This window comes from Tamandua tetradactyla, chromosome 10, assembly GCF_023851605.1.
Source record: "Tamandua tetradactyla isolate mTamTet1 chromosome 10, mTamTet1.pri, whole genome shotgun sequence".
Taxonomy (NCBI): domain Eukaryota; kingdom Metazoa; phylum Chordata; class Mammalia; order Pilosa; family Myrmecophagidae; genus Tamandua; species Tamandua tetradactyla.
In genome coordinates this window covers 33,533,604-33,555,207 of record NC_135336.1, presented here as the reverse complement: position 1 = coordinate 33,555,207, position 21,604 = coordinate 33,533,604, and the positions used below count along the sequence as shown (strand labels likewise).

General features: G+C 45.2%; 1 protein-coding gene across 4 annotated transcripts in view; it reads left to right on the top strand.

Moving 5' to 3' along the window:
• The window catches only part of BOC (BOC cell adhesion associated, oncogene regulated), a 79,320-nt gene extending 61,321 nt beyond the window's left edge, over positions 1-17,999 (top strand). For all 4 annotated transcript variants that reach the window (XM_077118368.1, XM_077118369.1, XM_077118370.1 and 1 more), the window contains 11 exons: positions 1,706-1,865; positions 2,200-2,310; positions 2,815-3,021; positions 3,380-3,561; positions 10,552-10,657; positions 10,986-11,108; positions 13,622-13,840; positions 14,565-14,800; positions 15,002-15,078; positions 15,603-15,796; positions 16,911-17,999. In XM_077118368.1, the coding sequence (XP_076974483.1) occupies positions 1,706-1,865; positions 2,200-2,310; positions 2,815-3,021; positions 3,380-3,561; positions 10,552-10,657; positions 10,986-11,108; positions 13,622-13,840; positions 14,565-14,800; positions 15,002-15,078; positions 15,603-15,796; positions 16,911-17,098 (1,803 nt within the window). In that variant the 3' untranslated portion in view covers positions 17,099-17,999. The remainder of the gene's footprint in view (positions 1-1,705; positions 1,866-2,199; positions 2,311-2,814; positions 3,022-3,379; positions 3,562-10,551; positions 10,658-10,985; positions 11,109-13,621; positions 13,841-14,564; positions 14,801-15,001; positions 15,079-15,602; positions 15,797-16,910) is intronic.
• Positions 18,000-21,604: the final 3,605 nt, after the last annotated feature.

Genomic DNA, 21,604 nt, shown 5'->3' with positions numbered 1-21,604 from the left:
GCGAGGCCACGCCGGGAGGGCACAGGGGAGAAAGGGGCGCCGGGGAAGTCAGAGGACAATGCCCCTGCTGAGCCCGGCTTCTGCTAGGCTCTGGCCCCTGGGGTGCTTGGAACTGTTTGCTGGACGTTGCCAAAGCAGAAATCAGGGCTTGAAAACGGTTCTCTCGCTTGAGGGACTAATGTGTCTTCAAGATCACCGCGCAAGAAAGGATTTTGAAATCAGAAGTCAGTGTTTGGGTTGTGTTTTTCCACCCTCCTCCCCTTTCTCTTGCCGGGAACTGGGAATCGTTCTGCTAATTTTCACTTTTTCAAGTGCGTAAAGCAAGTTTCATTTCCTGGTGCATCTGCACACCCTGGGCTACTGTGTTTGGGTTTCCAGCACCACTGCGGGATTCTCAGTTTGTAAAACTTCTCCCCTTGGAACAAATCCTGGAAACCCGACATTAATGAGCCCAGACCAACCCTGTCCCTTGAATGGTAGTTTTGTTCTCCGTTTGAATATTCTGCTTCAGAATAAGAGGCTTTCCTACCAGCTGTTTTCTTCCTTCAGCAAAGCTTCGGTCTCCAGCAGGCTCTCTGTGATGTAAACAGTTGGCAGTGAAGCCTGTTGTCCCAAAAGACAGGGCGGATGAGATGGAGAGGCCTGCAAGCATCACTGGTAGACAACCTGAAGTGCCTTTATTTTTCTACTGAAATTTAAAGGGCTAGGAATTCAAAACCACCGAAGATTAATGAAAAATAGTACGGCAAGTGCTGAGGGCAAGAGCAGAGAAAGGAGGGTTGAAGTGGCAGAAACCTCACTGGGTGGTGGGTGTGGGACTGCCAGGAGAGGGGACAGGCATTTATTGAGAACCTGCTGTGCACCAGACTCGGTGCTAGACACAGCACATACCATCTAATACAATCTTCAGAATGCCCTGAGAGATTTTATTTGCCCCATTTTAAAAATGGAAAGCTTAGGGATCAGAGAGGCTAGGGAACTTGCTCCGCAAAACACAATTTATGAGAGACACAATCAGGATTTGAACCCAAGGCTTTCTGGTTCTGAGACTCTTTTATCTGGAGTAAGTTACGACTGAGTGTGCATTGGAGTCAAAGTCATGGCTTTTCTGCTCAGCAGCGATGTGGTCTTGGGCAAAATGCTCATCCTTCTGAGCCTCAGTCTACTCACTTATGAAGTGGAAATAACATGAACTCTGACTTCTTGGGCTGTTGTGAGGAAAAATGAGCTCTTACATAAGAAGTGCCGAGTTCCATGCCTGGCATATTGAACTCAGCAAATATTGCTCTTTCTACTGTTGCTGTTACTTCATCATCATCTCTCATTAGAATAAAAACTGAAGAACAGAAACTGTTTGGTTTAAATAGAGCAGAGAGAAAGAAATTTTAAAATGGGGGTGTAGGAAGCACAGGAGTTGGAGGTCTCTGAAGAAGTTCTCAGTCGGGTCCTCTGCCTTCCCCACTGAGTTTGCTTTGGTGGGAATGCTGGACTGGAGCTCAGCACCTTGGCTTTACTGTTCCAGGGAGGATGGATGTCCCAGAGCCAGCAGGGGCAGTCTGGGCTCTGCACTGCCCCTCTGCCACTCTGGCCCACTCCTTCCCACCTCTTGCCCTCTTGGGCTTAGGTGGCTTTCCTGACCAACTACAGCCCTCCTGTACTTCCAGATGGAGACGCTAGTCCTCATACAGTCCACTTTCTCCAACAGGTCACAAATATCTCTGACGATTGGACCATCTCCAGCATTCCAGCCAGCCAGCACCGCCTGACCCTCACCAGACTCGACCCCGGGAGCTTGTATGAAGTTGAGATGGCAGCGTACAACTGCGCGGGCGAGGGCCAGACGGCCATGGTCACCTTCCGAACCGGTGAGGGTCAGGTGGCGCCCTCGGCCTGGGGTCTCCATGAGCCTAAACAAGTCCTCCCCGGCCCAGGTGGGAAGTCCTCCTCACCCCACCCCAGCTATTCACTGTGTGCCCAGGCTAAGATCCCACCTTCCAGGAGGGGAGTCACCACAAGCCTCTCTGGCATCCCTTTGGCCTTCTCTGACACAGAGACCAGCTGCAATACCAGGGCAGAGCAGACAGAGCTAGAAATCGAACCACCCTTCTAGTGTCTTTTCTTCTTCTTTGTCAAACCCCCTAGGAGGGGAGACCTAATGCGCTCTCGCTCCTTTGCTGACTTCAGCCCATTTCCACCCAGGACGGCGACCCAAACCTGAGATCGTGGCCAGCAAGGAGCAGCAGATCCAGAGAGATGACCCTGGAGCCAGCCCCCAGAGTAGCAGCCAGCCAGACCAGGGCCGCCTCTCCCGTAAGCCCCCGACGGCAGCATGGGGTTCGGGGTGTGTGTGTGCAGGGGGTGGGGTGACAGGCAGGCAGAAGAACTGGAACTGGGTCCACTGCCTCTGAGACCCTATTGCTTCAGGTTAAATGAGGTCTTGAGCCTACTGGTTCAGGAGTCCTTATGACACTTTTCCTGGCATCTCTCCAGATAACCATCATGAGAAAAGGTACATTCAAGTTTTAGAAATAAGAGACTGGTGTCTGATGCTGTAGTTGCTGGCTCTGTGGATCCAGAGAGCAGCTGGCCCTCTGGCCCTCTATACTCTGGCTTTGCAGAAGTATAACATTATGGGATCAGAACTCAAGGTCCCCTTCCTAGAGAAGGTGGCCCAAGAAGCCCTAGGAAGATCTGATCCCACGGCCGCAGGGGAGAAGGGCTGTGGGGAGGAGCAGGCCAAGTCCGGTTGGAATACAGCCGTCATCTCATCATGTCCCCTCTTCCCTTCTTCCTTCCCCACTGGTGTCTTCCCAGCTCCAGAAGCCCCGGACAGGCCCACCATCTCCATGGCCTCTGAAACCTCAGTGTACGTGACCTGGATTCCCCGTGGGAATGGTGGGTTCCCCATCCAGTCCTTCCGCGTGGAGTACAAGAAGCTGAAGAAAGTGGGGGACTGGGTTCTGGCCACCAGTGCCATCCCTCCCTCTCGGCTCTCTGTGGAGATCACAGGCCTAGAGAAAGGTAGGGTGGGCCAGACCACTCTCCCATTGACCCCCCAGCTGCCCCTTTGGCCACCCTGAGAAGGAGGCCGGGAGCTCTGGAGACACTTCCCCTGCTCTGTCCTCTACCATCTCACCTGATGCCCCCTGGGATGTTTACCTGAGCCCCACACTTCTTTCTTTCTCCCTCTCTCCACAAGAGAGTTCCGAGCCATTTCCTGTGTTGCTCCTTTCTGAATCAGAAGTTCCTGCAAGTCCTGTGAGGGCTTCCTATGGGGGAAGGGCTCCCTAGATTATCCCCCTAATCCTGGGCCTTGATGGGCTGGGGAGGAATTAGGTATTTCCCAGCTCCTGGGTTCATTGAGTGTCTCTCTCACCAGGCACCTCCTACAAGTTCCGAGTCCGGGCTTTGAACATGCTGGGGGAGAGCGAGCCCAGCGCCCCCTCCCGGCCCTATGTGGTGTCGGGCTACAGCGGCCGCATGTATGAGAGGCCTGTGGCCGGCCCTTACATCACCTTCACGGACGCGGTCAATGAGACCACCATCATGCTTAAGTGGATGGTAAGTGGGCCTGGGCCACAAGACTGCAACAGGAAGATGGCGCTGAAGTTCATGTTGGAGCAGAGCTGGCTGGAGGAAATCTCTTTTCTGCCTCAACTCTTCCAAGACCCCTCGCCCTAAGTGCCCGTCTACCCATTGTGTGCCTGGGAATTGGGCTCTCCCATGTAATATGCCTGACGGCCCAGTGGTTGGACTTTGGGAGGGCTCTTATTAGCTGGAACTGCCATTAGTGTTTTCCTCTTGGTTTTGGTGGCTTAACCTAGTATAGACCTCCAAGTTGGTTCCCAATTTCAGGTTTTGCCCCACCTCCTTGTGTCCCTTTTGTCCTTCTCCAGTTACTAACACAACGTTCTAGGTCCTTTTTTTTTTTTTTTTAATTAATTAACGGATAAAAAGAAATTAACCCAACATTTAGAAATCATACCATTCTACATATGCAATCAGTAATTCTTAACATCATCACATAGATGCATGATCATCGTTTCTTAGTACATTTGCATCGGTTTAGAAGAACTAGCAACAAAACCGAAAAAGATGTAGAATGTTAATATAGAGAAAAAAATAAAAGTAATAATAGTAAAAACAAAACAAAACAAAACAAAAACCTATAGCTCGGATGCAGCTTCATTCAGTGTTTTAACATGATTACTTTACAATTAGGTATTATTGTGCTGTCCATTTTTGAGTTTTTGTATCTAATCCTGTTGCACAGTCTGTATCCCATCAGCTCCAATTACCCATTATCTTACCCTGTTTCTAACTCCTGCTGGACTCTGTTACCAATGACATATTCCAAGTTTATTCTCGAATGTCGATTCACATCATTGGGACCATACAGTATTTGTCTTTTAGTTTTTGGCTAGACTCACTCAGCATAATGTTCTCTAGGTCCATCCATGTTATTACATGCTTCATAAGTTTATTCTGTCTTAAAGCTGCATAATATTCCATCGTATGTATATACCACAGTTTGTTTAGCCACTCGTCTGTTGATGGACATTTTGGCTGTTTCCATCTCTTTGCAATTGTAAATAACGCTGCTATAAACATTGGTTTGCAAATGTCCGTTTGTGTCTTTGCCCTTAAGTCCTTTGAGTAGATACCTAGCAACGGTATTGCTGGGTCGTATGGCAATTCTATATTCAGCTTTTTGAGGAACCACCAAACTGCCTTCCACAGTGGTTGCACCATTTGACATTCCCACCAACAGTGGATAAGTGTGCCTCTTTCTCCGCATCCTCTCCAGCACTTGTCATTTTCTGTTTTGTTGATAATGGCCATTCTGGTGGGTGTGAGATGATATCTCATTGTGGTTTTGATTTGCATTTCTCTAATGGCCAGGGACATTGAGCATCTCTTCATGTACCTTTTGGGCATTTGTATTTCCTCTTCTGATAGGTGTCTGTTCAAGTCTTTTTCCCATTTTGTAATTGGGTCGGCTGTCTTTTTGTTGTTGAGTTGAACAATTTCTTTATAAATTCTCGATACTAGACCTTTATCTGATATGTCGTTTCCAAATATTGTCTCCCATTGTGTAGGCTGTCTCTCTACTTTCTTGATGAAGTTCTTTGATGCACAAAAGTGTTTAATTTTGAGGAGTTCCCATTTATTTATTTCCTTCTTCAGTGCTCTTGCTTTAGGTTTAAGGTCCATAAAACCGCCTCCAATTGTAAGATTCATAAGATATCTCCCTACATTTTCCTCTAACTGTTTTATGGTCTTAGACCTAATGTTTAGATCTTTGATCCATTTTGAGTTAACTTTTGTATAGGGTGTGAGATACGGGTCTTCTTTCATTCTTTTGCATATGGATATCCACTTCTCTAGGCACCATTTATTGAAGAGACTGTTCTGTCCCAGGTGAGTTGGCTTGACTACCTTATCAAAGATCAAATGTCCATAGATGAGAGGGTCTATATCTGAGCACTCTATTCGATTCCATTGGTCGATATATCTATCTTTATGCCAATACCATGCTGTTTTGACCACTGTGGCTTCATAATATGCCTTAAAGTCAGGCAGTGCAAGACCTCCAGCTTTGTTTTTTTTCCTCAAGATGATTTTAGCAATTCGGGGCACCCTGCCCTTCCAGATAAATTTGCTTATTGGTTTTTCTATTTCTGAAAAATAAGTTGTTGGGATTTTGATTGGTATTGCATTGGATCTGTAAATCAATTTAGGTAGGATTGACATCTTAACTATATTTAGTCTTCCAATCCATGAACACGGTATGCCCTTCCATCTATTTAGGTCTTCTGTGATTTCTTTTAACAGTTTTTTGTAGTTTTCTTTATATATGTTTTTTGTCTCTTTAGTTAAATTTATTCCTAGGTATTTCATTCTTTTAGTTGCAATTGTAAATGGGATTCGTTTCTTGATTTCCCCCTCAGCTTGTTCATTACTAGTGTATAGAAATGCTACAGATTTTTGAATGTTGATCTTGTAACCAGTCCATTTCATCTAAATTGTTGTATTTATTAGTGTAAAGTTGTTCATAGTATCCTGTTATTACCTCCTTTCTGTGAGGTCAGTAGTTATGTCTCCTCTTCCATTTCTGATCTTATTTATTTGCGTCCTCTCTCTTCTTCTTTTTGTCAATCTTGCTAAGGGCCCATCAGTCTTATTGATTTTCTACTTTTCTGTACTCATTTATTAGCTCTAGTAGTTTTGTTGTGGATTTTTCCGGGTTTTCGATGTATAGTATCATATCGTCTGCAAACAGTGATAGTTTTACTTCTTCCTTTCCTATTTTGATGCCTTGCATTTCTTTTTCTTGTCTAATTGCTCTGGCTAGAACCTCCAACACAATGTTGAATAATAGTGGTGATAGTGGACATCCTTGTCTTGTTCCTGATCTTAGGGGGAAAGTTTTCAATTTTTCCCCATTGAGGATGATATTAGCTGTGGGTTTTTCATATATTCCCTCTATCATTTTAAGGAAGTTCCCTTGTATTCCTATCTTTTGAAGTGTTTTCAACAGGAAAGGATGTTGAATTTTGTCAAATGCCTTCTCTGCATCAATTGAGATGATCATGTGATTTTTCTGCTTTGATTTGTTGATGTGGTGTTACATTAATTGATTTTCTTATGTTGAACCATCCTTGCATACCTGGGATGAATCCTACTTGGTCATGATGTATAATTCTTTTAATGTGTTGTTGGATACGATTTGCGAGAATTTTATTGAGGATTTTTGCATCTATATTCATTAGAGAGATTGACCTGTAGTTTTCTTTTTTTGTAATATCTTTGCCTGGTTTTGGTGTGAGGGTGATGTTGGCTTCATAGAATGAATTAGGTAGTTTTCCCTCCACTTTGATTTTTTTGAAGAGTTTGAGGAGAGTTGGTACTAATTCTTTCTGGAATGTTTGATAAAATTCACATGTGAAGCCATCTGGTCCTGGACTTTTCTTTTTAGGAAGCTTTTGAATGGTAATTCAATTTCTTTACTTGTGATTGGTTTGTTGAGGTCATCTATGTCTTCTTGAGTCAAAGTTGGTTGTTCATGTCTTTCCAGGAACCCGTCCATTTCATCTAAATTGTTGTATTTATTAGTGTAAAGTTGTTCATAGTATCCTGTTATTACCTCCTTTCTGTGAGGTCAGTAGTTATGTCTCCTCTTCCATTTCTGATCTTATTTATTTGCGTCCTCTCTCTTCTTCTTTTTGTCAGTCTTGCTAAGGGCCCATCAATCTTATTGATTTTCTCATAGAACCAACTTCTGGTCTTATTGATTTTCTCTATTGTTTTCATGTTTTCAATTTCATTTATTTCTGCTCTAATCTTTGTTATTTCTTTCCTTTTGCTTGCTTTGGGATTAATTTGCTGTTCTTTCTCCAGTTCTTCCAAGTGGACAGTTAATTCCTGCATTTTTGCCTTTTCTTCTTTTCTGATAAAGGCATTTAGGGCAATAAATTTCCCTCTTAGCACTGCCTTTGCTGCATCCCATAAGTTTTGATATGTTGTGTTTTCATTTTCATTTGCCTCGAGGTATTTGATAATTTCTCTTGCAATTTCTTCTTTGACCCACTCGTTGTTTAAGAGTGTGTTGTTGAGCCTCCACGTATTTGTGAATTTTCTGGCACTCCGCCTATTATTGATTTCCAACTTCATTCCTTTATGATCCGAGAAATTGTTGTGTATGATTTCAATCTTTTTAAATTTGTTAAGACTTGCTTTGTGACCCAGCATATGGTCTATCTTTGAGAATGATCCATGAGCACTTGAGAAAAAGGTGTATCCTGCTGTTGTGGGATGTAATGTCCTATAAATGTCTGTTAAGTCTAGCTCATTTATAGTAATATTCAGATTCTCTATTTCTTTATTGATCCTCTGTCTAGATGTTCTGTCCATTGATGAGAGTGGTGAATTGAAGTCTCCAACTATTATGGTATATGAGTCTATTTCCCTTTTCAGTATTTGCAGTGTATTCCTCATGTATTTTGGGGCATTCTGGTTCGGTGCGTAAATATTTATGATTGTTATGTCTTCTTGTTTAATTGTTCCTTTTATTAGTATATAGTGTCCTTCTTTGTCTCTTTTAACTGTTTTACATTTGAAGTCTAATTTGTTGGATATTAGTATAGCCACTCCTGCTATTTTCTGGTTGTTATTTGCATGAAATATCTTTTCCCAACCTTTTACTTTCAACCTATGTTTATCTTTGGGTCTAAGATGTGTTTCCTGTAGACAGCATATAGAAGGATCCTGTTTTTTAATCCATTCTGCCAGTCTATGTCTTTTGATTGGGGAATTCAATCCTTTAACATTTAGTGTTATTACTGTTTGGATAATATTTTCCTCTACCATTTTGCCTTTTGTATTATATATATCATATCTGACTTTTCTTCTTTCTGTACTCTTCTCCATACCTCTCTCTTCTGTCTTTTCGTATCTGACTCTAGTGCTCCCTTTAGTATTTCTTGCAGAGCTGGTCTCTTGGTCACAAATTCTCTCAGTGACTTTTTGTCTGAGAATGTTTTAATTTCTCCCTCATTTTTGAAGGACAATTTTGCTGGATATAGGAGTCTTGGTTGGCAGTTTTTCTCTTTTAGTAATTTAAATATATCATCCTACTATCTTCTAGCTTCCATGGTTTCTGCTGAGAAATCTACACATAGTCTTATTGGGTTTCCCTTGTATGTGATGGATTGTTTTTCTCTTGCTGCTTTCAAGATCCTCTCTTTCTCTTTGACCTCTGACATTCTAACTAGTAAGTGTCTTGGAGAACGCCTATTTGGGTCTAATCTCTTTGGGGTGCGCTGCACTTCTTGGATCTGTAATTTTAGGTCTTTCATAAGAGTTGGGAAATTTTCAGTGATAATTTCTTCCATTAGTTTTTATCCTCCTTTTCCCTTCTCTTCTCCTTCTGGGACACCCACAACACGTGTATTTGTGCAGTTCATATTTTCCTTGAGTTCCCTGATACCCTGTTCAAATTTTTCCATTCTTTTCCCGATAGTTTCTGTTTCTTTTTGGAATTCAGATGTTCCATCCTCCAAATCACTAATTCTATCTTCTGTCTCTTTAAATCTATCATTGTATGTATCCATTGTTTTTTCCATCTTTTCTACTTTGTCCTTCACTTCCATAAGTTCTGTGATTTGTTTTTTCAGTTTTTCTATTTCTTCTTTTTGTTCAGCCCATGTCTTCTTCATGTCCTTCCTCAATGTATCGATTTCATTTTTGAAGAGGTTTTCCATTTCTGTTCGTATATTCAGCATTAGTTGTCTCAGCTCCTGTATCTCATTTGAACTATTGGTTTGTTCCTTTGACTGGGCCATATTCTCAATCTTCTGAGCGTGGACCGTTATCTTCTGCTGGCGTCTGGGCATTTAGTCAGAATTCCCTGGGTGTCAGACCCAACAAGGTTGTAAGATTTTTCTGTGAAATCTCTGGGTTCTGTTTTTCTTATCCTGCCCAGTAGGTGGCGCTCGTGACACACGTTTGTCTCACGTGTTTGGAAGGGATCCCCCCCCCCGTCACCGTTCTCCGCGGCCTGGGAATTTCCGATCCAATTCTCTCAGTTGTTCCGGGGAGCCGCGCGTGGTGGGGGCATCAGCCGCCGCAGCTTGAGGGGACCCTGTGGCTCCTTTATTAATTCCCCTATTGGTGTTTGGTTGAACCCAGTCCCTGCCACTGTCGGAAATTCCCTCCTCTCCCTGGAGGGGTGTCGGTCGCCGGCCGCAGCGGGCCCAGGGAATTCGCCACCGGACCAGGAAGCCGCCTGCGGGGGAGGGGCGTCGGTCACCAGCCGCCGCGGCCTGGGGAATTCGCCACCGGACCAGGAAGCCGCCCGCGGGGGAGGGCCACCGTGGCTTGGGTAGCCCTCTGATCCAAGACTCGTAGCCGGTCCAGGAAGCCACCCGCAAAAGAGGGGCGCCGGCCACCGTGGCTTGGGAAACTTGCCTCTCCGAGACTCTCAGCCGGCCCGGGAAGGAGGGAGGGAGGAGCTCCGGCCGCCACAGCTGCCGCTGCTCCAGGAATCGCGCGCCGCTCAGGGATCTCACCGCAGCAGAGTCTCGCAGTCAGACTAGCCAGTCCAGACTGGGGTACGCTGTGTGTCCATTCCCTGCCGTGGCCCCGGGAGCTGTTCTGCACTGTTTCTGTTCACCTAGTAGTTGCTCTGGAGGAGGAACTAAGACGCACGTACCTTACTAAGCCGCCATCTTGGCCCCGCCCCTCTCTAGGTCCCTTTTAAGCCAGAGATACACTCACAATTCCCAAGAAGGTTCAGAGGGGACTTATGTATTTGGAGTCATAGAAATTTGTTTCTTCTCTCCAAAAGCTTGGTGACCTCTCAGCTAAATAAAATAAGTGCTCTCCCTAGCACTCTTCGGAGAACCATTGGAATAGCCTCAGAAATGTTTGTAATGGGCCTCCAGGGAATTACAAACTCTTAGGCTGGGCTAAAATTCCTGTATACCAGTGTTTTTTCTCAGATGATTTCTCTGTTTCATTGCTAATTTATTTCTTCTTCATTCCCTGTAGTATATTCCGGCAAGTAACAACAACACCCCAATCCATGGCTTTTATATCTATTATCGACCCACAGACAGTGACAATGATAGTGACTATAAGAAGGACATGGTGGAAGGTGAGAAACGCTTTTGCATGACACAGTTTCCCATGATGGCAAAGGGCTCTGAGTGTTTGTAGTCGCCAGTGAAGCATAAAACTTGGGTCTGGGGAGACACAATACATCTGTTCCTGTACCATTAACTCATTCATGACACATTTGGGGCCGTCAAGTTCATAAAACCACATTTCCTTCCAATGGTGATGGGTGAGCACCTAGAACATTTCCTCCAATGGCACCAAATTGGTCTCTGTGCTGGAGCCCTTGTCTGAGTCTGACTATGAGATGGAGTCCAAGCAAACCAGAAACATATTATCACACTCTACATTTCCACTCTCTTCCTTAGGGGACAAGTACTGGCACTCCATCAGCCACTTGCAGCCCGAGACCTCCTACGACATTAAGATGCAATGTTTCAATGAAGGAGGGGAAAGCGAGTTCAGCAATGTCATGATCTGCGAAACCAAAGGTGATCCCCTTTGGGTTCTCTGCTCTCCTCTCTTGCTGTTTCTAGTAAACGGGGGAAAATCACTATTCCATGAGCCATTCTGGTTTTGTCATTCCAATCTTTGTCATTTTTAGCCCTTCTGCTCATTTTCTTGTGCCACACATAAAGTATGGTTGCCCTCAAAACAGATTTGAGGAGACCATTGCAGCTGCAAAGAAATGTAGAAATTAACTCATATGTGAATTCATGGAGGAGAACCCATTCTTATGTTGGTAACATTCTAGAAGGACTTTATTCCTGCAATAACATTTGGTCAGTTTAGTTCATTTAACTGCGTGCTCATGAGATAAGGAAGAAACCGAACGTCATGCAATGATATACCTTAACCAAGGTCACACAGCCAATCAGTGGGAAGCACCTTTGGGCCAGATCCATCCAGCACAAACCAAGGTTCTTTCTCCACACTAAACAGTATTAAACATATTCATATCAAGACTTGGTCAAGTAGGTAGATATCATCATTTCCATTTTGCAAAGAGCAAAAGTGACGTAAAGCAGGATATTGCAAATAACATAATCTTGAGAAGATGATAAAGGAGTAGGAATAGGGACAAGAAAATAACACGTTTTTCTATCATCAAAAGCAGCAACATTATCTCCCCAACTGTTATACCACTTCCAATCACTGATTGAACCTGTACTTATTGTGTGCCTCCTATGTCCGCTTCCTGTATTCTTCTATCATGTGCAGTGGCATGAGGGGGCAGATAGTTATCCAGTCAAAAGCCCCACATCAAATTGTGCGTGGAGTTCAGGGGAAAGAGTGGAGGCAACATTCTCCTGGCTCTTTCTGAACCATCAGACTTTCTGCTGAAATGAAGAGGGCGTGACTTGGGGGCTTCCAGGACAAGCCTGGAAGCAGCTCTAGGTTGTTGGAGTGTACAGCGCCTGGAGGGCCAGAGAGGGAATGCTCAGGGAAGCAGCCGGACACGTTGGTGGGCCTTTAGTCATCAAGGACCTGGTGGGACAAGCTAGCATGGGCAGGCAGTGGGGCTGCTCAAGGCAGTGAAGTGGAGGAGGGCCATCATTGAATTTGATTGTTGAGAGGCAACACTAGTGGCCACTCAAGGAATGGGCTAAAGGGAGAACACTGGAGCTGCCAAGAAAAGGTAGAGGGAAGGAATGGGTTTGAGCGTGTTTTCTGAGGAGGTGTGGGCAGGACCAGGCTACTAATTGAATGTTGGGGCTCGGAGAACGTGAAAGGAGTTCCTTTCCTTTAAGTTAGGTTTCTGGCTTAAAGTAACAACAGATGATATTGCCATTTATTGAAATAGGGAGGGCAAGAGGATAAACAGATTTCATGAGAAAAGAACAGCTGAGATTGCACAGGGATGTACTGAGTCTCAGATCCTTCTGAGACATCAACATGAGCGTGTCCAATAATAGAAAGAGCCCTTGGCCCTGGGGAGAGGTCTGGGTTTGGGGCTGTTGATTTGGGAGTCATTAGGACATTAGTTGAAATCGTGGGAATAGATGGAACTACATAGAGAGTTGGCTGAGAGGAGCTAGGAAGAATTCCCAGTGTCTGAGGGGAAGTCAGAAAGGAAAAAGTAGGAAAAATAAATAAATATAAAAAGCAGTGGTGGGCGGGCCGCGGTGGCTCAGCGGGCAAAGTGCTTGCCTGCTATGCCGGAGGACCTCGGTTCGATTCCCGGCCCCAGCCCATGTAACAAAAACGGAGAAACAGAATACAATAAAACAAGAAAATGTTTAAAAATGTTTCCCTTTCTTCCTTCCTTCCTTCCTTCTATCCTTCCTTCCTTCTCTCTGTCTTTCCTTAAAAAAAAAAAAAAAAAAAAAAAAAAAAAAAAAAAAAAAAAGCAGTGGTTAGTGGGAAAACCATGTGATTGTACTATGAGAAAGTCAAGGGAGAAAGTGGCTATGAAAAGGAGAAAGGAGTTAATATCAGGCCTGCACTGGTAAAACAGCAAGACCCAGAAGAGGCGCTTAAGATCTTAACTTCTCACTCCTGAATTGGCATTTCACAATTACTGTGGTTGTGCTCTTGAGTCCCAAAACGTCCATGTCCTTGCTCCATGACCTGAGGTGGAAGTCATCTCCATTTCACATTCCTTAATCAGCACAGTAATAGCAAACTTGTGGCTAAATTCTTCCCGTCTCAATTCTTTTTCTGTTTTCATGCATTTTTATATTTTTTTCTCCTAAGTTCCCCAATAACTTTCAGAAAGCCTGCCCAAAGGATTGGGTTTGACTCATGAACCCAGCTGGGTTCACAGATATCTCAGGGTTCATTTTGAAGTATAAGGTTTGGGTCTCCTTAACAATGCAGACTTTTGCCTCAGACACTGTTTTCATGATGAGTGAAGATGTCATTCCAGTAAGGGCCTTTGAGGACCTAACTTGTGAGTTTGACCCCACCATCCCCACCCATGGAATTATTGTTTTCTTCTACTTGTTGCAAAGGAAACTTGAAAGAAATGGATACTTACAGTGAGTTTTATCCACATTTACAGCTCGGAAGTCTGGTCAGCCCGGTCGTCTCCCACCCCCAACGATGCCCCCACCACACCCGCCACCCCCCGAAACCATGGAACGGCCTGTGAGCACCGGGGCCATGGTGGCCCGCTCCAGCGACCTGCCCTATCTGATTGTTGGTGTCGTCCTGGGCTCGATCGTCCTCATCATCGTTGCCTTCATCCCCTTCTGTTTGTGGAGGGCCTGGTCCAAGCAAAGTGAGTGGGCGACCCTCCTCGGCACAAAGCAACCCCCCAGGGAGGCCACCACCCAGGCAGGGTCATGGGCCTGGCTCCATGGGAGCCCACGCTCCCCGGGGAGCAGAGAATGCTCATGCAACGAGCTGTCTCCTCCAGCTCGTGTTCTTGGCTGATGGAGAATAGGAAGAATTGGAAGTTGGTCTGTCTCTTCTGCGTCTGGAGGTCAATAGCTGTTTGGCTCCATCTTCTTTTAACATCTGAAGCTGCTTCTCTGACGTCATGCTCATGCTTATCATTGGCCCTTTCTCTTCCCTCCAAATGTTTTCTGCTCTTCCCTGGATCTGGGGTTGCCTTGACCTTTTCCCCTTATCGTGGACTTACCTCACTTTTATCCATGCGTTTCTGCTTCAAATGGCAACAGGTCTGGTCAATTTGCCTCATTTAAATATTGCTCATTCTATTCTGTTTATTCACTACTTCCTTCCCCCAAACGCTTACTCCCCTGTATCTCCTTGCTCTTCTCCCCACTGCCATCAGCAAAAAAAGTGTAGCTGTTAGGAAGAAGTGTGTAACAGGAAAGATATTCCTTAGAGAATATTTTCTATCCCTTGGGTAATGTCAACTCCTTGTCTCCTTCATTTGACCCCATGTGGCCTGGAGTTTCCTGAGATTTATGTGGGACTTTTTCAAGCTGCCTGAAGCCTCTTTGGCCAAGCATACTTCTGTCTTCCTGTCCTTCCAGAACATACTACAGACCTGGCTTTTCCTCGAAGTGCCCTTCTCTCCTCCTCCTGCCAATATACCATGGTGCCACTGGGAGGACTCCCGGGCCCCCGAGCCAATGGGCAGCCCTACTTCAGTGGCATCAGTGGACAGGCCTATGCCAGTGGGGTTCGTGGGCACAGGGGCTGCCCCACAGCTGCGCTGGGCTACCCAGGCATGAAGCCTCAGCAACACTGCCCAGGGGACCATCAGCAGGTAACAGCCCCCAGGGCATGTGGGCAGGGGCATGGGGCCAAGGAGGGAGTGGTCGGGCTGCCTCATGGGGCTTTCTCTCCTCTCCCTTCTGATCCTGGGCTGCTGGGCTGCTGGGGCAGACCGTCTTCACTCAGGAACTAGATCATCCTTCAAAACTGTGAACTCTGAAATGACTTGGTCATTAACTTCTCTTTTAAACAGCAGGATGACAATAGCAGCCTGCTGAGCCAGAACATTCTTGGCAATGTCTGTGACCCCCAAAGTCACCAGGTTACCAGGTAACTAGGCCCCACCCTATCCCTTCCTTTTGTTGCAGAGCCCCAGAGCCTCACTCTATCTTTAGCTCTTCAAACCCAACTTCAGCCACTCAAAGTTGAGTGGCAGTGTTTCACTCAGGAAGCACGAGATCCAACAACCTTGCTCTGCTGGCCCATTACCCTAATGGGTAGGAGCTTGTGTGTTCACAATAATGATGCCCTTTCTGCTTCTCAGAATGCCACCCTCACGTGGCAGCCCAGATGCACCCCTGTTCAACTAACTTGGAGCCTAGGTCTCTGGATTCCCGACTTCACACCCTCCCACACTTTCAGGACTTGTACTGCATAAAATGGAAATGGATTAGAATGGCGAGTGGCCATAATAGTGCAGTGCCTCTCAGTGCTCAAAGAGGAGCAGTCCTTGGCCCCTCTGAGCTCCCTGACTAGCACTTATGCCCTCCAGACAGGGAAGTAGCCAATGGTGGTGTGGGGAGATGGGCCACTCTGCCCTACCTCACCTTCCCATCTGGTCTCACGCCACACAGGGCTGCTGAGCCCAGCCCAGACGAGGACTCTTTCTTATACACGCTGCCCGATGACTCAACGCACCAGCTGCTCCAGCCCCACCAAGGCAGCTGCCACCTCCAGGAGCAGCCCACCGCCACAGACCAGTCAGGAATGAGGAGCACAGCTGGGAGTCCTGGGCTGGAAGCAACGTGGGACCCTCCATATCACTCAGGTTGGAGCCAGTACAGGGTAGGGAAATTGAGTGGGCTGGGATGGCCTGAGGAAAGCAGCCTCTACCTAGGAGTGACTCAGAGGTGGGGGCTGCAACAGTCCTCAAAGGTAATGTTTAATAAGAAGCCATCCACTGCTTTCATCTGGGAAAGGGCAGGAGAATGAAGGCTAGCTGGCCACTTCGCTTGACTGAAGGCCCAGCAGATCTGCAAGGTGTACCAGGTGGGTCCTGCTCCAGCAATGCCAGCCATGAACCTCAGAGATGAGAAAAACAACCCTTCTGCATTATAGAGCACGCAACAGCCTTTTTGGTCTCTGCATTTCAAGGCCATTAATATACTCCTACTGCCTCACATCACACTAAGAGTCATTCTCTAATCACTCCGAAATACTTTGCTTTGTTAGGTCTTGTCTCTTAATTAAGGAATAAGGTTGCATCAGTCATTAAGGAGCCAAGTTCTTAAGAATATCATCGTAATAACTCTTTGTTTACTCCAAAGGACTCAAAGCCATGCACACCACCCCGCCCCACTCTCCTCCTTTGTGCCAGTCCCATTGGAAACCAGTGCAGGCTTAGTGTGGGCACCGGCTGGCACAGAGGATCAACTGATGTTCCTTAGCCTGCATGGTGTGAACGTCAGTTCAAGAGCACATCCCAGACCCTGTCTCTGGGAGATGAAATTTTGAAAGACTCATTTACACCGGACTGCTGCAGTCGAGAGGATATAGGGGATTGAGTTGTGATGGGATGACCATAACCACAAGTCACCACGAAGGGGTAGACACACAGCCCACATATGGAAAGAGCAGGGCTTTTTCCCACATTTTCATAGATTCAGCTGCCTTCTCCTGTCCCCGGGGTGCAGGCTAAGTGCTTGAGAGTCTCTAGGGTTGCATCGCTGGTATACTTAGGTGGAACATGGGTAATACGTGAAAGAAATGTAGTGACGGAAGACCTTGCCCACCTTGAAAAGAACGTAGATGCCGTTGTAATTTTCTGTCTCCTTAGGGCCTGTGTAACTAGCTCCCATCACAGACGGAAGTTTACTCAGTGTCACTGAGCACTGGCTCTTCCTCGGTCTGGACTTTAATGTTTCCACCTCTTTTCCTCGCAGGGCACCCGTGCTGCCTGGGCCTCGTGCCCGTGGAAGAGGTGGACAGCCCTGACTCCTGTCGAGTGCGTGGAGGAGACTGGTGTCCCCAGCACCCCGTGGGGTCCTACACAGGACAGGAGCCTGGGGTTAGGCTGTCCCCCAGCCCACCGGTGCATGTGTCTTTTGAAATGCCACCTCCCACAATTTAGGCAAGCCAGTATCCCAGAAAGACTCTATATTGTTTTTTTTAAAAAGAGACAGAGAAAATTGGTATTTATTTTTCTATAATAGCCATATTTATATATTTATACGCTTGTAAATAAATGTATATGTGTCTTTATAATTCTGGAGAGACCTAGGGAGTCCTACCGATTGAGGTATGAGAGGGAGAACAAAGAAGCCGCCACAGAACAGGAGGCCCCCAGGCAAGACTAACCCAGACTGGCCAGAACACAGGCCTAAGGGAGAATACAGACCTTCACTCTGAACTTCAACAACTGCCTTGGGAGGGTGCGGGAAGCCCCAAGATAACCTGGTGGGAGGAAGAATCCCAGGCACATTGTCCATTTGACCATAAGGGAAAAGCCAAGCCCCCTGTGTCACAGAGACACGTGAGGATGGCCGACTTTTTTACCAAGGGGGAAACATTTTCATAAAGTGCCCATGAGGACAGACTTAAGATGTGTACAGTACTATAAGCATTAACGGACCTTCCAGAATCAATAATCTGTGGCAACGTATCTCTGTAAAAACGAATACTGTAACTTCTAAATAAACGTTTAGCCTTCCCTGTGACCTTCCCCTTGGTCATGCATGAGTCAGCATTTTCTCTAGATGGTGGACTTCAGTTTTGACATTTTCAGATCAAGAGATGAGATCCAGAAAAGGTAGCAGATGGCTCCGGTTTTGTGTCTTTTTAAACACTGAACATCCATGGGGTTTAAACCAAGAAGGAGACGGGTGGGGAGAAGCAGATTTGCAGTTCTCCTAAGGATCTGACTTGAGGTAAAGATGTGGTAGCGTGAAGAAATGAAACTAACCCTATAGGGGGTGTGTTGAAGAGCAAATATTTTCTCCAAAATACCATATTAAAGTGTTACCACACATGAATGTATGGTGCCTGATAAAACTCACTTCCCTTCCAAAAAATACACTAAACATTGCCAGAGGAGCTGACTCACTAGTTGTTAAAAATCAGTATTTATTTACTGTTGTCCAGCCAAAAAAAAAAAAAAAAAAAAAAAGATCAACCATAGATTCTATTTTAAATCTAAATTTTAAAGCCTTTATTTCTGGAACTGGAACTGGTTGGGGGGGGCAGACTATTTTATAGATTTTAGTAGTGTTGCGATGCAAATGAAATGCCACTTGAGACAATCTCATTAGGAGTCCTAGGGCCAGACCCTTGCTTCATAGTCGCCCCACTAAGAACTAGAGAACAAGATCCCACGGGAGCCCAGGGTGACTGTGGCCACCTAGGACAGGTGCACCCTCTGCTGGTCACAAGAAATACAGCACCACCTCATCCCACATTTCTGCATCCATTTTCCATCCGACAGCTTAATCTAAGGAAGAACTCTCATTAAATTTAACGACATGTTCAGAAAAGGAGCAACTTTAAAAATATTTTTAAAAATAAAGTGAAGAATTGTAGGAACATAAAAATAAGAGAGGCACAGCAAGAAGAAAAGCAACAGGTGGTTGTGAATTCGGGCTCGAGGTGGCAATAAGGGCCTAAGGCGGCCACGTGGGGAGGGCCGGGCTGACGTTCTCACCCTTCACTTCGCTAATCCAGGACCCTCAGAGCTAAACTGTGATTCACCTTAAAGCCCACTGGCTCTTCCTCCTTCCATGTTTTTTTTTTTTTTCATTGATCTATGGTAACTGTCAAAGTGAATTTTGCTGCCCTTTATTGGAGTGATATGTGAAATATCTGCCCTCTGCACAGTGTTAGAACCGAATGGTTTAGCTCTTAAGAAACTAAACACACACATAACACGAATACACATACAGGCACACGCATACGCCCACACGCACGTACAATGTCCTCAGGAGAGACAAGCACTTCTGAGGCAGGGTAAGTGAAATAAATGTCTTTCTTTATCTCAGCCAGTTGCAGGAAAGGGGGGAAGACGAGGGTGTTCAGCTTTTAAATTTTAGCCCAGGAAATGAAACCACTCAGAATTAATTTCATTGCATTTTTGCATTGTTTTATACTCAGATTAATTCAGTTGACACACACTAGAATTTATCCTCAGAAATAATACCTTTTACAGATTTTTTATTTAGTTAGCAAAGGTTATGTAATTGCTAGAGGAAAGAGTAAGACCTAGTGGGTGGAAGCTGGTGGGAGTGCAGAGTTCAGCTCGCAGGTCAAAGCCCTCTGCAAGGGTGGGGCCTCCTGATATGGCGACTGACCCAGCAGGGCAGAGCCTCGCCTTTCACTGTGAAGTGAGAACGAGGGGCTGGGCTCTATGATTTCTTTTTCCTCCAACGCTGAGATTTGGTGATACTACTGAACAGTGTTGAAAACGGCCAAGTTACGTTACCAGTTGATCCATAAGTAATTCAATTTAGACTCAGAGGTGAGGCTGCCTTCTCCAGCAGCAGCAGGAAGCAGAAAGCAGTTTCTTTCAATCAGGGAAACAGGACAACTTTGCATCCATCCCCTGTCCATGACAGTGGTTTAATTTTATTTGAAGTTTAACTTCCCAAAGCCTCAGCTTCTCACACCCACAAGCTCAAAATTAAGTCTGGAACCAAGTAGTACTAAAACTAAGGCCATCTATTTATCTTGTCTGATTCAGAACAACAATTGAGGGCTGATTATATCATTAAATTCCAATCATACCAGAGGAAACCCTGAATACTGTGAACCTAACTAGTGATTTTGTTTAATTCAATTTGGTAAAAATAATATTCCTGATAAGTTTCCTCTAAGTCAAAACACATGTGGAATCAAGATCTGGTTCTTTCATAGACTCTGAGTCCATTCTTGCTGCAATTAGGATCACAGAATTTCAGAATGGAAAAGAGCCTTAGAGTTATCCAAATTCCTCATTTGTCAGATGATGAAATGATGAGGCCCAAGAAGATTGTGTGACTTCTCCTGCATCTCACACCTACCAAATGGGCAGTATTTCCTTCAAAATCTTTCTTGAAGACCAACACCTTTGTCCCTGCCCCTGCCCATCGTGGCAGCCAGCCCCCACGGTGGCCTTCTGGTGTTCATTCTCTGTGTAGTCCCCTCCCACACAACACCGGGCTTGGCCTATGTGAGCAATCGAGTACGGCAGAAGTGCTGGGGTGGCACTTCTGAGCTTAGAATGTAAACACCTGCAGCTTTTGTCTTGGTCTCTCTCTCTGATGCTCTTTTTCTCCCTCACTCTTGGATCACTTGCTGTGGGGGAAACCATGTCCTGAGCAGCCCCGTGAAGAGGTCTGCACAGTGAGAAACTGCAGCCTCCTGCCAAACGGCACCTGAGTTTGGTGAGTTTGGAATCAGCATCTCCAGCTCCAGTCAAGCTTCTGATGGCTGCAGCCCCAACTCACAGCTTGACAGCAAACTCACAAGAGACCCTGAGCCAGAACCACCCAGCCTAACCGCTCAGAAACTGTGTGAGATAATGTTTATTGTTCTTAGTTAAGCTTTGATACAATTTTTCGTACAATAATAGATAATCAGTACACTCCAGAGCTATGACTAGCACATTAAAGAAAATGATTGCATGGCACACACAGTTTAGAGTGCAGAGAAGGTGCTGAGGTGTTTCTATAAATTGGAAAGTTACGGCAGTGGCACAACAATACACAATTCTGTCCACTTAAATTGGAATCTGAAAGAATCTTAAAGAGACAATAGGCCAAGTGGCCACCTCCAAGAATATCCTAAAATATGAAGTAAGCGAAGTCTGCCTACAATTCTTTGGGGGGAACCCTAATCACAACAGGATATGGGTTAGGGAGAATTGACACCGCTGAGCTTTGTATAATTATGCAATATTGCCTGCTTTACCAACTTTCTTTCTTAGTGACCAGCTAATATACTGGGACAGCCTCAATAGAATATAAATAGCTCATTAACCCAGATAGAGCTCTGAATTCTAAAGTGCTACATTCTACTACTAACAGAAGTTCCAAATGTCAATGAGATCATTCTTAAATAGTGTAACTAGGAATTTCAATGAGTATTTAACCCCAAACTAACAGGGTATCCTTAAATTTCTTAAAAGGTTATTATGCATAATCAAAGTGATTGCTACAGGTGATCTTCAGTGCGATGTGAATCTATTTCATTACTTCCTTACCTAACTGTACGAAAAACAGCAAACAATTCATGTAGAACTTGAAAGAAAATGGCATAAGACAAGAGAAACTACAAGGAATACTTAGAATACTGATAGAGTTGGGGAAGTCTTCAGAGAAAGAGTCTTTACTGACCATTTTCCAGAACACTTCTCCGCTGTGTTCAGAGCTGAACCGTTTGCTGAAACTATGGGTGATTCAGGAAGCCGGTTATTTTCCTGCTTTCTGCCAACCTAAAGCAAACTAAACAAACTGTTCTGCTATGTCCCTCTGTATTTACTGAGCCTTGAGCTCTCAAATAACTGCTTTATAAAGCCAACAACGTCAAAATTCTATTTTGCTTTTTTTACTCTAAGATATCATTGACAGAATAATATGCCTTTCCCCTCTTCTTGGGTCCTCTCAAAGAC